Here is a 14,394-nt window from a genome sequence, read left to right as displayed (position 1 = left end):
AGAAGCTTTCTAAACATTACCTTTTTTGTGCTCCCAAAATAAATTTAAGAATTGATTAGCATATTTTTCTTCCTGCATTCCAACATGTTCTCCAGAGTCCTCCTTGAATTAATAGCAGTTTTAGGCCTGGCATGGTTGGATTGTTAGATTTGCACAGAGTAAGGAGGTCTGCTGCTTAATCCATTTTACTGCTATAAAACAAAATTTTAATTATAAGCAAAATCTCAATTTTAAATTATTCTCAAAGCATTGGCTGAGCTCACTGATCCTGAAAGCACTATGCTCTCCAAGGAGCCTGGCATCCATCAGAAAAAGGTCAAGTGAGAACCTCACAAAGTTCTTCCAATATGTTGGTTTCCTTGCGAAGTTGAGCTGCAATGTTTTGCGGTTGGTACCAGACAAAGCCCATAACTACTTAAAAAAAGACTGGAAGATTTTGCTCTAACTAATAGCTCTGGAGATCTCAAAATTTTTCAGTATGAACTGTGTTTTACTGGGAAGACTGGTCTTGGATCTTTCACTTTTAAGTCCTGATCATGATGCAGATAACTTAGCTCATATCTCCTAAAAGCAAAATACTCTTATGACAGCTAATACATGCCTGGCAGAGGGAAAGTAATCCTTACGTTTTTCCTTAAACTGCTTATTAATATTAATTTCAATATTTTTTATTAAATAGTTTAGATCAGACTGTATTCTTTAAAGGGGAGGGTGTATATTCAGATTTTCAGGCTTCTTGGTATATGCAAGGAAGCACATCTCGTCAAGTTTTCATAAGTCATCAACACATGTCCTCTGTGTGTTTCTTTTCAGGGTTCTCACAAAAACTTTTTCTCTGTGATACGACACCCCTTAAACAGCGTATTGCTAAGTAGCACAACTTTAGTAGTATTTAAACATCTGTAATATTCCAAATCTGCAGCAAAACAAACAACTTACATGTAGCAGCATCATTTCATGCAGACAGATACTTGGATTTGATTTCAGGCAGTTTAAACGCCTGCCTTTTCCCTGTAACACTGTATTTGAAACTTGAATTTGAGTTATTGCTGATCAGTAATTCTATTTTTCGTGGATTCCTTTAACCAAACACTGATTTCATTTTTTTGTTGTTAAGTCACAATCTAATATCTGCTTGGACTCTGACAAGCTTCTTTCTGGTGGAACTATTCCCTACACATTTTAACATCTATATGTAATTTTGTTGTACATGTTCTCGAAGGAATTTTTTTCAGTAAGGTAAGAACAAAATAGTGGCTGATTATGTAAATCCAGATGTCTTGAGCTGTATTGTAGATGTTTGGGTTACTTTATTTTGTTTAGGCCTTATGTAGAAATCTTTACTTGTAATTTACTAAATTGCTGTTTTCTTTTTGTCATTTAAGATGGAAGCTACAGACAACATCGACTGAACCTCACAACACTGTTAGTGCAACCAATTTCTGCAGTACTTGCCAAAAAACTCATTTCTGTACCTGAGAACACTGTCCAAAAAGATAGGTGTGTCCCCCTTCAACTGCCAAGTACAGGTAATGATTTTTAAGTAATCTTTTCTCCTAAATATGAAATTGTCTTCAGGTATTCCAAATTTGTTTTCTCTAACAGTATATAGCTAAAAGTTTTAGCTGATTATGAGTATGTTTTGCTTAGCTGCTTTCTAGAAGAGATTATAAAAAATAACAATTCTGCTCCCAAAATCTGACAGATGGAAGTTGTGTTAAGGGGGGGAAAAAATAGCGGGGAATTACTAAAAGAGAGACATTAAAAAAAAAAAAAAAAAAAGGTATTTGCTCTTTTATCTTTGACAGCCTTACTCTAGTTAGGTCTAACTTTCAGAAATTATCTCATTTGCTTGCTTTCAGCAAATAAGTCAATATCTAGAGTACAAAAGTCTCTTTCTTAGTGTAAGGCATTAAGTTCTAATTCTTGCTATTGACTAAAGAAATCCCACTGTCTTTAGGTATCTTCACTAGAGAGTTGTTACTAGTGCTGCACTACTTTGTTAGGCCTAGTTGGACTACTTAAACATTAAGGCACCAGGAGCAGTATTGAAGTTATTCTGTCTTTTTTCTGTCTCTGAGGTAATGCGATAATTCTAAACAGTGATGTGTCTTTTTGCGTTCCTTTATTTGTATCTGCCGTAGAATAAACAATGTGTTGTTGTCTGGACCTTCAGGCATCTTTTTGTTCAAATTTCATCAGGAAAACAGTCATCATGATAAGAATGAAATACCTTGAATAGAGCTAGATGTAAAGAAAGAATGCATTCAGCTTATCTCTTAAGAGATAATGCTATTAGCAAAGTCGTACAGATTATAGCTTGAATAAACTTATTGCTTTTGTGAGGAAAAAAAAGTGAGAATAGAGTCTTCCGGCAAAGATGATGCACAGTGTTTCAGTGAAGGGAGAAACGCTTTCCAGATAACATTCCAGAAGAGATGCATATATAATTAGTAATTCTGTCTTGGTTTTTGTTTGTAATAGTCTATCTTTCACCATTAAAAAAATGCAGAAAAAAAAGTGCCTTTTATTATAGTGCCTGTTTATTTTAATTGATGTAAAGCAATGGTCTTGGAAGAGAAGAGGCAAATTAAAGTAGCCACTTATCCTGCACTAAGTACAGTGATGATAATGGTAAAAAGCAAATTTTCAGGGCAACCATTGTACTATCATATGTGTTCTGTATCACTTGTTTATTGCTTTTGGAAAGTCACTGTGGAATAGAAATACAATAAAACAAGACATAAAATAGGTTGGTTAATTTTATGACTTGTGTTGACATTTTTAGTTATACATAGCAAATGGAAAGGCAGCAAGACCTCGTGCTTCATGGCTTAAGCTGTTGTGGTTAGGACAAGTATTGCTCTCCATGTATGGCTGATTAGATATTTTAAAGATAAGCTGATTTTCCCCACAACCAGTAAACAAAGACTATAAGCAGGAAAAGGGCTTTTTTGGAGGAACAAGGGCTTAACCATTCCAAGTAGGATGTATGAAGGTTGCTAATAGTGTAGAAATTTTCAACAGCTGAAATGTGTAATGGAAGGCACGAATTTGGGCTGGCAAACTCATTTTAGAAAGAGAAAAAGCTCTATTGAGTCTGTTTCTCAAAACAGCTTGTTTGGAGGCTGCTGTATAGAATCACCTAAAGGGCAGCTTTTTCTACTTCTTATGCAGGCTGACAGTCTAGAAAGAACTAATGCATGTCCTTCTTATTCTGGGTGATCACAACAACTTGTTTCTGATTTCATGTAACACTTCTTAACCACAATAAACCATGTGGAATTTTTTATTTTTATTTTTTTAAATCTTAATTTATTGAGTAAAGTGGCTTTATAGTAGCAAGCCTTGCTTAATTCTGTAATGCATTTATGATATATTGTGCTTTGAAATAATGCTATATGCTGGAACATATAGTTTGCTGAAGTGCTCAGTAGCAGCCTTAATAGAAGAGATAAAAGACTGCTTTCATGATAAGAAATCTTGTGTAACTATTTAATAATAATAACTAAAGAGAATATGCCAAACAGAGGCATATGAGAACAGTGAAGGCTCAATTTGCAGTCTTCCTGTTGATTGGAAGAAGCTTAAGAGAAAGATTTCACTTCTGACGTAGAATTCATCATCTCTCTGTCAAAAGAGATGAATGCGCAATTCAAATGATTGGTTGGCTTAAAATTTGTTAGAATAAAATGATCATCATTCTCTCATCAGTATGTTTCAAAAAGCTGAGCAGCAGATTCATCAGTAATGATTAAACATTTATATATAGTTTTCTCACATTGCCTCTTTTTTCCCTTAGCCTTGCAGTTTTCAAGAGACATAACGTGACAGAGGGAGTGGGAGGATATGGAGAGAGAGACATCTGAGATATACGGGATACATAGAACCTAAAAAGTGTATAGTGGGAACTGAAGTTAGTTATTAGTTTTGCGGTAGTTGAAGTTGGTAATTAGATTTGCTTTTTCTTTATTATGGTTCATCATCATTAATCCCCGCTTATCTAAAATTATGTGCTCCCATGGACTTTTTCAAAAAATGGGCAATTAGAAAGAGTTGAAGTATAGTATTTTAAGTATTAAGTGCTTTTCTTCATTTAAAGACCTATACTTGAACTTAATTGATAATCAATTTAAAATATGAAGTAGAAAAGATTTGGTACTCAAAATGACTTGTGATGAAATACTATGGACTATCTAAAATACATTTTTCACCATCAAATAAGATTTCAAAAGCATGGTAACTATACAGTCTAATATGGCAGTAGTTTGGAATTTACTCAGGTTCTCTAGAAATTGTCTAATGAAAACGAAGCACTTTTCCAAATGATTGTAAAATCTACTGTTACATACACATTTTAATGTATTTGCATCACATGGTCTTTTTAACAGGATATTCCAAATGTTATGTACAAGTCCACATTATTCTGCACACTATCACCAAGAAAATAAAAGAAATCTGTAATCTATTTGATTATCCATTATAGGTAAATCAGTTATGGTGTTTCTGAATTGAGTGTTCTTAGTTCTTAGTGTTACATTATGCTCTGTGATATTTAATATTACTTTAAAACCTCAGGTCTTGGGGCGAGTAACTTTATGAAAACGGTAGCTTTTGTTATTAAGCAAATTATTAGCCTTCAGGGAGGCCTGAAAAGCTTGGTAGTGTGTGCCCAGAAAGTTGGCACTTGAGTTATTGGAGCTCGACATAAGGGTTTTTAATGACTTGAAAAAGAAACATGTTGAATGAAATTTTATCCTGACTACCCCAGGTGAATTTGTGCGCCCAAAAATGACGTGGTTCTGGAAGTTTGGTGATGTTTCAATGTGTTACTTTAATTGTGATTTCAAAATGACATTTTTATTCAGGTGTGGTTTGTGATGATTTCAGCAGGTTTTATATATGCGTTAAAAACTGACTTGGAGTTATTCCATATAGTTTGTTTCCTCGGTATTCTGAAACAACTTCTGTTTATATGATCTAAGAATTATGCTTTTGGAATACCTGAATTCAGTTAGTATTTAATGCTTCTGCACTTGAGTTAAATGTGCATATGGGCAAATTTTTATGTGTTTGTAGCAAAGATCTGGTCAAATGAGTTCAGTTTTCAAACCTGAGTGACTAATGATGCCTTTTAAAATCCAGCACTCACAAGAATGATCAGACAAGAGGTTGATATAAGTGCTTAGTAAGAGCAAGATTCAGAAATTTAACCAATTTGTTTGAAAATTAGTCTCAAACTCACTTGCTTCTATTCAGGTATAAGCATGGGATAAAGTTTTTTAAAAAAAAAAGGAAAGAAAGAAAGCATAACTTATTTCTTAGACTAGTTAGTTTAAGCTCTTCTGTAGTTCTAAAACTGTCAGTCAAATGAGAGAGAAGTAACCATGCTTTTTTTTAAATAGGTAATTTTGAGAGAATATAGTCATTTGCCAAGAGATAACGTACAGATTTCAAGTTAAAGAAATAGATCAAAAATACTGACAAAATATAAATACTTTTCTGTTCTTCTACTTCAGTCATAACTTTTGGTTTACATAAACTCAAAGTATATCTTGACCAGTCTTAAGCTAAAGTCTCCTCATAGTTTTTCAGAGAATACAGAAAAAAAGAGAAAAATGTCAATACCTTTAAAATACAGCATTAGGGAAGTGATGTTTGTTGTCAGCGCTGTCAAAAGGGGATTAAATTTCACTTCTGCTGTATTCTCCAAAGAGTGCTTTCAGCCTTTTCATCCGGTGGTACTGAGCCTTTAAGCCCAAGTCACTTTAAGCTGACTAGTGTATTACATGACTATTAACTTGACTATCTGATTCCACAATACGTGTATTGCCAGGACGTAATTTTCTATTTCTTCTCTGTAAGTTGAACACTGCATAGCTGGTGTTTATTAAGGAAAGACAGTTATGCCACTTGTCTTCAAAAGGATTTACCTTATTTTTCAAATGGGGCCTAAAGAAATACAATGGCTCAAATGCCATGAGCTGTTTTCAGAATTTTTTTAAATGACCGAAAAAAATTAAATAGGTAACAGTACAGTGCTGGAAGCACTCTGGATTAATATTTTTTAATTAAATATTTTAATAAAATTCTATAATAATATCTGTAGATTTATAGACCAACCAATTCATCATCACACGCTGTAAATAGACTTTCCCTTCTGATGTAAGTTACTGTAAAAGTTAATTAGAACTTGAACCCAAACGTATCCATGACAGATCAAAATATTAAGTTGCTATGATTAATTACTGCAAAGTGATGTGGTGTGGTTTATTTTTAATGAACTGTGGGTGGCTTTCATATTCTTTGCTGTTACATTCTAGCAAAGACAGTTGTCACATGGAGGCTGTTTCTACTTTTAACAAAGAAAGTTTTGTCTGAGTAAAAAATAAAATAAATATTCTTGATACGCTTTTATTTTTTGAACGTTTCCTAGCTCTTTTTTTGCTTTTCTCAAATACCAGCGCATAGTGAATGAAAACATACTGAATTTTATGTTAAAAGAATTTTTAAATAAATTTACCAGCTGAAGTACCAGCAAATGAACCCTGAAGAAAATTTTCATAGAGATGTATAGTTTTTATTTTACATGTTGCAGTAAACTTCCTGCTTGAGCATTCTGCATATCTCAGGAAACAAATCCCAGAAACAAACTGGTAGCAGCGCGTCTGGGGGAGGCCAACAGCCTGGGCGACAGAGCATAGTGGTCCGTGGAATATTTTAATTTTGCTCTGTGGCAGTCGGGATACGGACACTGAAGGAACTCCAACCTAAATGTGCCTTGAAACCCACGTCTGCTGTAGGGCTGGGGACATGCTCTGGATATAGGGACCCCCCGAAGGGCCGGGAGGACACAGTGCCTGTTTTCAGACCATCGCTAGTAAGTTAGAGCACTTTAAGATGGTTTTGCTTTTCTCAGATAGAAGTTATGACCTTTCAGATGAGATGAATGTTAATACAGTCTATTATAATGCAAACGAAGCATTTGAAAGGTATCTGCAGTTCCCTGTAGTTAGATGCTTTGTTGCCTTGCCACAAACTCCAGGAGTTAGAGTAGCTAGCATGTCCCACCTGGGGGACAGAGGAAACAGCAGGAACTCGCAACAAAGAACTGTACGGTTTTTAAAACTATTTTAACTCAGACATTTACATTTCTCTGGCTTAATCCTGTGCCACAGTCTCAACTGGCATAGCTATTTTGGCAAGTCTCATATATATTGGCAGCTTCTGGAATCTTTTGCCCTTGTATTTACACCATTTCCTCAACCGATACCAGCTAAGCTGTCTGTTGGCATAAATTCACAAGTACATCACCAAAGGATATGCTGGTATAGTGATTAGTAATGCTAAGGTGTAACTTTTCCTTTCCAATTTAGCACACAGTTTTTTGTTTTTCTTGTTATTTTTTTGTTTGCTTGCTCATTTGTTTGTTTCCAGAATAATGTAATGTAAATTAGGTATAATTCTGTGAATGTTATAGAAAGACTGACTTGGGTGGGGGCTTAGGTTAGAGAAACCTATGAAGATTAAGACAACTTTCCTTATCATAGGATTAGGTAAATCCTAGTTATTTTATTGTTATTGAATTTTTGCTTGTTTGTTACTGCTGTGTTCTGGCAGCATTTATTGGGTGAATTGAATGTTCTTTTTCCTCAAGGAGCAGAAACGTCTTTTGAGACTCCAGGTTTAATCCCTACTGCTAAAACGTATCTAAGAAAATATTGTATTATGTCATGTTCTAATCTTTTATCCCTCTTCATTACCTTTTTTCTCTTTGTTTTCCCTTTGTTGTTGTTGTTGGAGAGATTTGTATCTGTGGTCTGTGGATTTCTTGCTTGGATAAACAACAGTTTAACATTTTCTTAGTTTTCTTTTTTCTTTTCATTTTATCTTTTAACAGAGAAAAAAATAATCAGTCTGAATATTCAGTCAGTCACAACATACAGGACAATTTCTAATGTTATTGGATATTTAAAAGGAACTGTGTTTCCTGGTAAGTAGCCCTTTATCATTTGTACTGATTATTTGTTTCACAATGGCTGGGAGTCATAGCTGGGGTCAGGGTTCTACTTTGTCACGCTACAGTGTGTGGCACTGCTACAGAGGAAGGCCTTTGTAGTCTGTGAGTTGATTTCTGACAAAACAGAAAATCTGGGTTAAACGCAGAATGATCTCAGGACGTATTGTAGTTACAATGAAAGTATTTTTATGCAACAACCAAAGTTTACTTGTAGACCATATTTGTATTGTATAACAATAACTATGTTGGTGTTTTTAATTTTAAAATATGCTGTATTGCACAATTTGATTTAATATATGAGCTGTCTATACAACTTTAGAAAACATTTTGATTGTTTTATAATGTTAACAGAACTTTGAATTAAATAAAATAAAACTCTGTGATTCAAATCCACAACATCCCTGGATAACTCACCTGTCTCACTGAAACCAAGGTGCAGGGCAGCCTGATCTCTGGCTTAGTTAAGAATCTAATATCAAAAGTGATTACAGTGTAGTAAAGTCTGTGACTAAGTTCTTAATCACAATTTCTGCAGCCTTATTTTGTGTTAGAATCATGCCTTAAGCTAGTTATATACAGTTCTATGAATAATTAGTTCTGCATGCCTTAAGAATTAAACAGTAAGATCCTAAATGTAATTGTGATTTAAAACACAACCTCCCTCTCTCCTTTGGTGCTGTATGTAGGTAACATAATCAGAACATCATAGGAATCAAGATCATCTTGAGTTCATTCTGTCTGTGAATGAACTTGCCTAAAAGTTGAAGGGTTTCTGCAACACTAATGAACACTATTGCTGATTCTTGACATACTGAAAAGTGTTGTTGGCCCAGTACAATTTGTACTGGACAAAACACATCATCGTCAAAATGGTCGTCACATTTGCCTTGATTAGTGCTCTCTTATTAGCTTCATAAGAAAGGACACAAATTTAGCTACAGTCTGGTCATTTCACCTTTTAAGTGATACAATGAAGGAGGCAGAGTAGCTTTAAAGTTTATCCCTTTTAGTAAAATAATGACTAAGTTTTGTGCGGGCTCAGTGCTACACTTTTCACCAGATTATTATTTTTTTAAGCAAGACAGAAAGTAGTCAGCACAGTGGATTTAATTTCAATAAAGGATTTAATTTTGTAGAATAATTTGAAGTTACCAGTCTACCGTCGCTAATGTTTTGCAAATAGCTGTCACAGAATTTGAAAGGTAGTAACTGTCATGTTTAGACAGGTCTTCTACTGCATTGTGAAAGAGAATGGAGACAAATAAGAAAAAGAATGCACTGGTATCTGTTTAATAAATTATTTATCTTCTCTACACGTTATTATTGCATTCTTAGTAAGAAGCTACTTTTTAAAGGTAAATCAGTATATGCTTAACTCTACATATATATATCCAAAGGAAGTCAATAGGAATACCTAGATGTCAACAGTTTACCCCATAAATATTTTGCTGAATAAGGGTCATAGAAATTGGCTGCGAATGTAGATAAAAGTGAGGCGTGTAATACACCATGGACAACACTTCATTCAGGATGAATTAAACCTTCATTTGTTTCTTTACTCTTCCTTGTTGCTATAGCTACACCCTGTCAACTGTTAGAATATTTGATGTTTTCATGGCATTGATTCTCTGTCATTTCAATGGGGTTTTAGTAGTTTCACGTACCTGGAATATTCACCTTTATGTTCCCAGGATTGCAGAGAGCAAGCCAAATTTATCTTCAGTGTAGCTTAATGAAAGACTGGAGAGCACCTCCAAGAATGCTTTGTTTTTCAATTTTGATTTTTTTTAAAGGCATCCTAACGTGCACACATGCTCACCCACCTATATAATGGTGATATTATTTGACCAAGACATTAAAATTTTTAAGTGCAGAAGAATATGGTTGTTGGCAGCATTTAAAAATCTGAAAAACATAACGATTTTGTAGGACATGATTGAAAATGGGATGTATAACAAGAAGATAGTGTAAAGTCACTTTTTTTCAATGATAAATGCCCATTGTCCAGCCCATCACTACCCTGAACACTGTCCCATCTTGTCACTTTCAAAAGTAATGGATATTTTTTCTCCACATCTAGTCCTTTCTTTCTCCTTTTTTTTTTTTTTTTTTTAACCACATGGTATCTGTCTCTACCTGTTACTGTAAATGATTATGAGAAAGGACAGCTGCTGCCTCTGTAACCATGGCCATCCTTTCTCCTATGCTTTTCCCATAGTCACTTGCTTCAGGGTATTGTGTCTATTCAAGACAGAGATGTGCAAAGATGAAGAATTTCAAAGGCGGCACCAGCTGTTATGTTTTACCCCTGTTCATTCAGCTGGTGTCTCCTACAGTAAGTTGCTGTTTGTAGGTTTTTCCATTAAAATGTCCTATACTATTTTTCATAAGGTCTCTTTCCACTTCCCTTCATACTCACTGTTCACAGGCTGAAGAGATTTAATAAGGGGCAAGCATTGTTCTGATCTGATCACCCTGTGTTAGGGGCACTTGCTCTAATAATTTAGAATCCCTTAAGGACTTTCTATTCATTTCTGTTCCCAATTGCTTAACATTAAGGAAGTTTAAGATCCTGTGACTTCTCACTGTCACTGCAATCTATGATTGAACTTCTCATGATGCAACATACGAGTCTAATTATATGTTAGATTGCATTTTGTTACATTTGTACAGTTAGGTTTATATTTTGCAAATTTACGCTAAAGAAACAAATTTTCATTTACCTACCTATACGCTCCTCTCCCCCTCAAGAAGTTGATTGAAAATGTTATATTACAGGTACATAGCAGCTCCCCTATTAGTAAAGCATTTTCAATACCTTATAAAACAATATCACCATGTATTTTGTTGAACAAAACCGGTAAGAGTTCAATATCATCAAGAATAATTTTATAATCAAAATGTATTAGTGTTCAGTTAAAGAAATCTTTTCAGGCAGCAGTCACTGCAAAAAGTCCCCATGGAGTAGATATTTAATTTTATAATCCGTATAAAGTGTGGGCATTTTACCACCTCCCTGTATTCCTGCAGTCCAGTGTACTGACATCAGTGAGGAATGAATCCTTTTGGATAGAGCACTAACAGGAAACCAAAACTCTTTACATTCCTTGGAACCCATGTGACATCCGAAGGTTGTTGCTGATCTGGCATCACTTAATAACTGTTCTCCTGTTCTCTATCAATGTCCTGAAATATGGAAAGCGTGCCTTTGAAAGTCTAGATCTGGAGAAAGTGACTTTACTGTATATCAGAACACACCCAATAGGCAATCCTTCAAAGAGGTTCCCATTGTGAATTCATCTCATACACATCTAACAGTTGAATAAGTCATCCAGCAGAACTCTGTGTAGGCTTCTTTAAACACGGCAGTCACGCTAGGAGTTCATGTTTCATACCACGTCATCCTTTCAGAATAAAAGACAGTTCTTTATACTTGAGAGTTAGTATTTGGATTATGTATAAAGCTTTGAGAGATGAAGATTTCATTTAATTTCTCTAAATGAGATTTATTCTGTTCTGTTTTTCTCTGAATAACTGTATACATGTTCTTTATTTCAGGTTGAAACCTAATGCCTTTCATTTTATAAAATACTTTCTTCCAGTATCATCAAAGTTGCTAGGTCTGACTTACCTTTCTGTATCATTCATTATCTTTATTCCTCTGTCGTGTCTCTTCTCTAAACCTGCAGTCCAGGTCTTTTCAATGTCTCCTTACCTGGAAGTCTAAGTCCTGATATCTAACCATTCTGGTTACCAGCTTCTCAACTGCTGTTTCTGCAATGTCTTTTTTGAGATAGGGTGGTGAGCACTGAACACAGTCTTCCAGGTGAGGGAGTGTAAATACTCTATCTATTTTCTCCATGTTTCTCATTGTACTACCACATCTTTTGTTTTCTTTTTTGGACACTAATATGTATTTAAGGTAGTGCTTCCTGGTTATTTATTTGATTTCTTTTTTCTAGAACACTCTAATACAAGCATGGAACTTTTATTAGATTATCTATATGAAGTCCTGGCTGGGGAGAATAGTAAGCAAACAATGAAGGAGAGGGCACAGGGATGAAATTAGGAAAGTACAGATATTTATTAGTTTATTTTTAAGTAGTAGTCACAGTTTTATATATTTATATTGTACACTTGTCTTGCACGTGATCATATAAAATTTTGTTGACAGCATTGTGTTGTATTAATGACATTACAGACTACTAATAAAATTCATCCTTTGTTTTTGTAATTCTTTTAATGTTAGTATCCAGGAGAAGTTAGATTTTCTCTTTTTGGTGTTTTTTTTTTTTTCTTTTCAGACAGATATGTCCTAATTGGTAGTCATCACAGCAGTTTGAACACTTCCAGTGGGCAAGAATGGGCCAGTAGCACTGCTATCATTACAGCATTTATACAGGCTTTGATGTTGAAGGTCAAGAGAGGCTGGAGACCTGACCGGACCATTGTTTTCTGCTCCTGGGGAGGAACATCATTTGGGAACGTTGGTTCATATGAATGGGCAGAGGTAAAACAATTTTAGAAGGAAGCATTGCAATAATTATTATGTTTCTTGAAAACATAGAAGCAACACGAAATTACCATATAGAAGTTATAGTTCATTAACTGGTCTGTGACAGCTGTCTGTGTACATCCACATACTCCATAGCATATGCAATGAAAACATCTGTAGAGAGGCAGTTCCTGTGGAACAGAGCATGTGTGATAATGGGGTGGAAAGGTGTTCCCAGAGCATTGGAAGTTGCTCAGTGGTTATACACAGCACTTTGTGAGCTGATTCCCCTCACTGCTTCGGCAGAGGACTGTAAAGGAGGACATTGCCAGAGTTTGGGGAAAAAAAAAACTCTAAAATGACCTAGGTGTCCGTGGTCTGGCTGGGATGGAGTTAACTTCCCCACAGCATCCCACATGGTGCTGTGCTTTGTACTGCTAACTGGAAGGGTGTTGGTGGCACCCCAGTGCTGTGGCAGTGCTGGCACAGCATCCAGGCCGGCTCTCCAGCCCCACCAAGCCACGAGGTGGGCAAGAGGTGGGGAGGGGACGTTGTCGAGGCAGCTGAGCTAAACCAAGTAAGGGGACAGGCCATGCTATGCGGCATCATGCTCAGCAATGAAAGCTGGGGAAGGGGAAGGAGAAGGGGGGCTCCCACTATAAAGGTATCAGCCTTCCTGAGCAACCGCGGCCTGTAGTGAGGCCCTGCTTCCCCAGAAGTGGCTGGACGTCTCCTGCTGATGGGAAGTAGAGAATAACATTGTTCTCGTTTTGCTTGTGCATGGCCTTTGCTTTTTATTTCATTAAACTGCTCCTATCTCAAACCCACAATATTTGTTGTTCTTTCCCTCCATCTCATTCCTGGCCACGCTGTGCTGAGGAGGGCTTTGAGCGTGCAGCCATGTGGCTCTCAGCTGCCTGTCAGCGTTAAACCACAGCGCTAGGCCCAGGAGTTCCTCAGAGGGTGGCTGCTTGGAGGTTCAACAGTTACTTACTAATTTCTAATTGATAGACTTAGTGCTGGGAGAGCTTAGTCATGAGCACACTGAGTATAAAGAGGAGAACCATATCATGGTTTACATGAATTACATAAACATTTCAGTGTCCCATGGCTACTGCTGGTTCACTTTTCATGTATTTGTGCTTAAAAGCTACAGTCCGATATAGACAATTCCTTATGCTCCTTTCCATTCGGCAGAATAGAAGTCAGCTCAGTGAAAGAAAATGCCTCATCTGAGTCTTGTTGATCATATATAATTGCAGTGGACTTCAGTTGATAAATTAAAGGAATAGCTAACAGACAGGTTCATGGCTGCTGAATTAAAACAGTAGATAAAATGAAGAGTTAATTTCTTTTTATCATGCATGAGAAGCAACTAGCTCTCATTTGAAGCTTCCTATATCATCATACTTCCAACATGATTATTCTTCAGAAACAAGAAGGGGTGAAAAAATCAAATTGAAAAGATCCAGGCTGGAAGCAAAATCTGTTTAGTTCCACTTCAAGTCGGCTTTACATCAGATGTAATTGCGTTACACCCCTTCTGTTCAATATGAAGAGCCACTTCATGCAAAAAGTACCTCATTACTGAGAAGGCAAGGGGGATTTTTTTAAAAAGAGATAATAATTGAAACAGTTTGTACATACTATTTTCATAGTCTAAGACATAATAAAGTGACAACACTTGGAAAGTTATGCAATTTAAATCTGAATTTGGTTTCTAAAAATTATAGTGCATTTAACTCTTGATAATGATCTCTTTTGAAGTTTGTCTTCTGTCAGGCATAAATGTAAAAGGCCTTCACGTTGTTTCACAGTATGTAATGTTTTCATTTTTGGTCTTACAAGTGTAGTCATTTTTAATTCCTCCTAGGCCTGT

General features: G+C 35.8%; 1 protein-coding gene across 13 annotated transcripts in view; it reads left to right on the top strand.

The window, feature by feature from the left end:
* NAALADL2 (N-acetylated alpha-linked acidic dipeptidase like 2) overlaps nucleotides 1–14,394 on the top strand; it is a 439,850-nt gene that overhangs the window by 320,053 nt on the left and 105,403 nt on the right. For all 13 annotated transcript variants that reach the window (XR_010833438.1, XM_067001999.1, XM_067001993.1 and 10 more), the window contains 3 exons: nucleotides 1,386–1,529; nucleotides 7,901–7,993; nucleotides 12,325–12,530. Coding sequence is in view for 12 of the 13 variants with exons in the window: in XM_067001999.1 (XP_066858100.1) it covers nucleotides 1,386–1,529; nucleotides 7,901–7,993; nucleotides 12,325–12,530 (443 nt within the window). In the remaining variant the exon portion in view is untranslated. The remainder of the gene's footprint in view (nucleotides 1–1,385; nucleotides 1,530–7,900; nucleotides 7,994–12,324; nucleotides 12,531–14,394) is intronic.

Source organism: Anser cygnoides, chromosome 9, assembly GCF_040182565.1.
Source record: "Anser cygnoides isolate HZ-2024a breed goose chromosome 9, Taihu_goose_T2T_genome, whole genome shotgun sequence".
Taxonomy (NCBI): domain Eukaryota; kingdom Metazoa; phylum Chordata; class Aves; order Anseriformes; family Anatidae; genus Anser; species Anser cygnoides.
The sequence above is the reverse complement of the archived record's forward strand: the minus strand, read 5'-3'. Positions and strand labels throughout refer to the sequence as shown.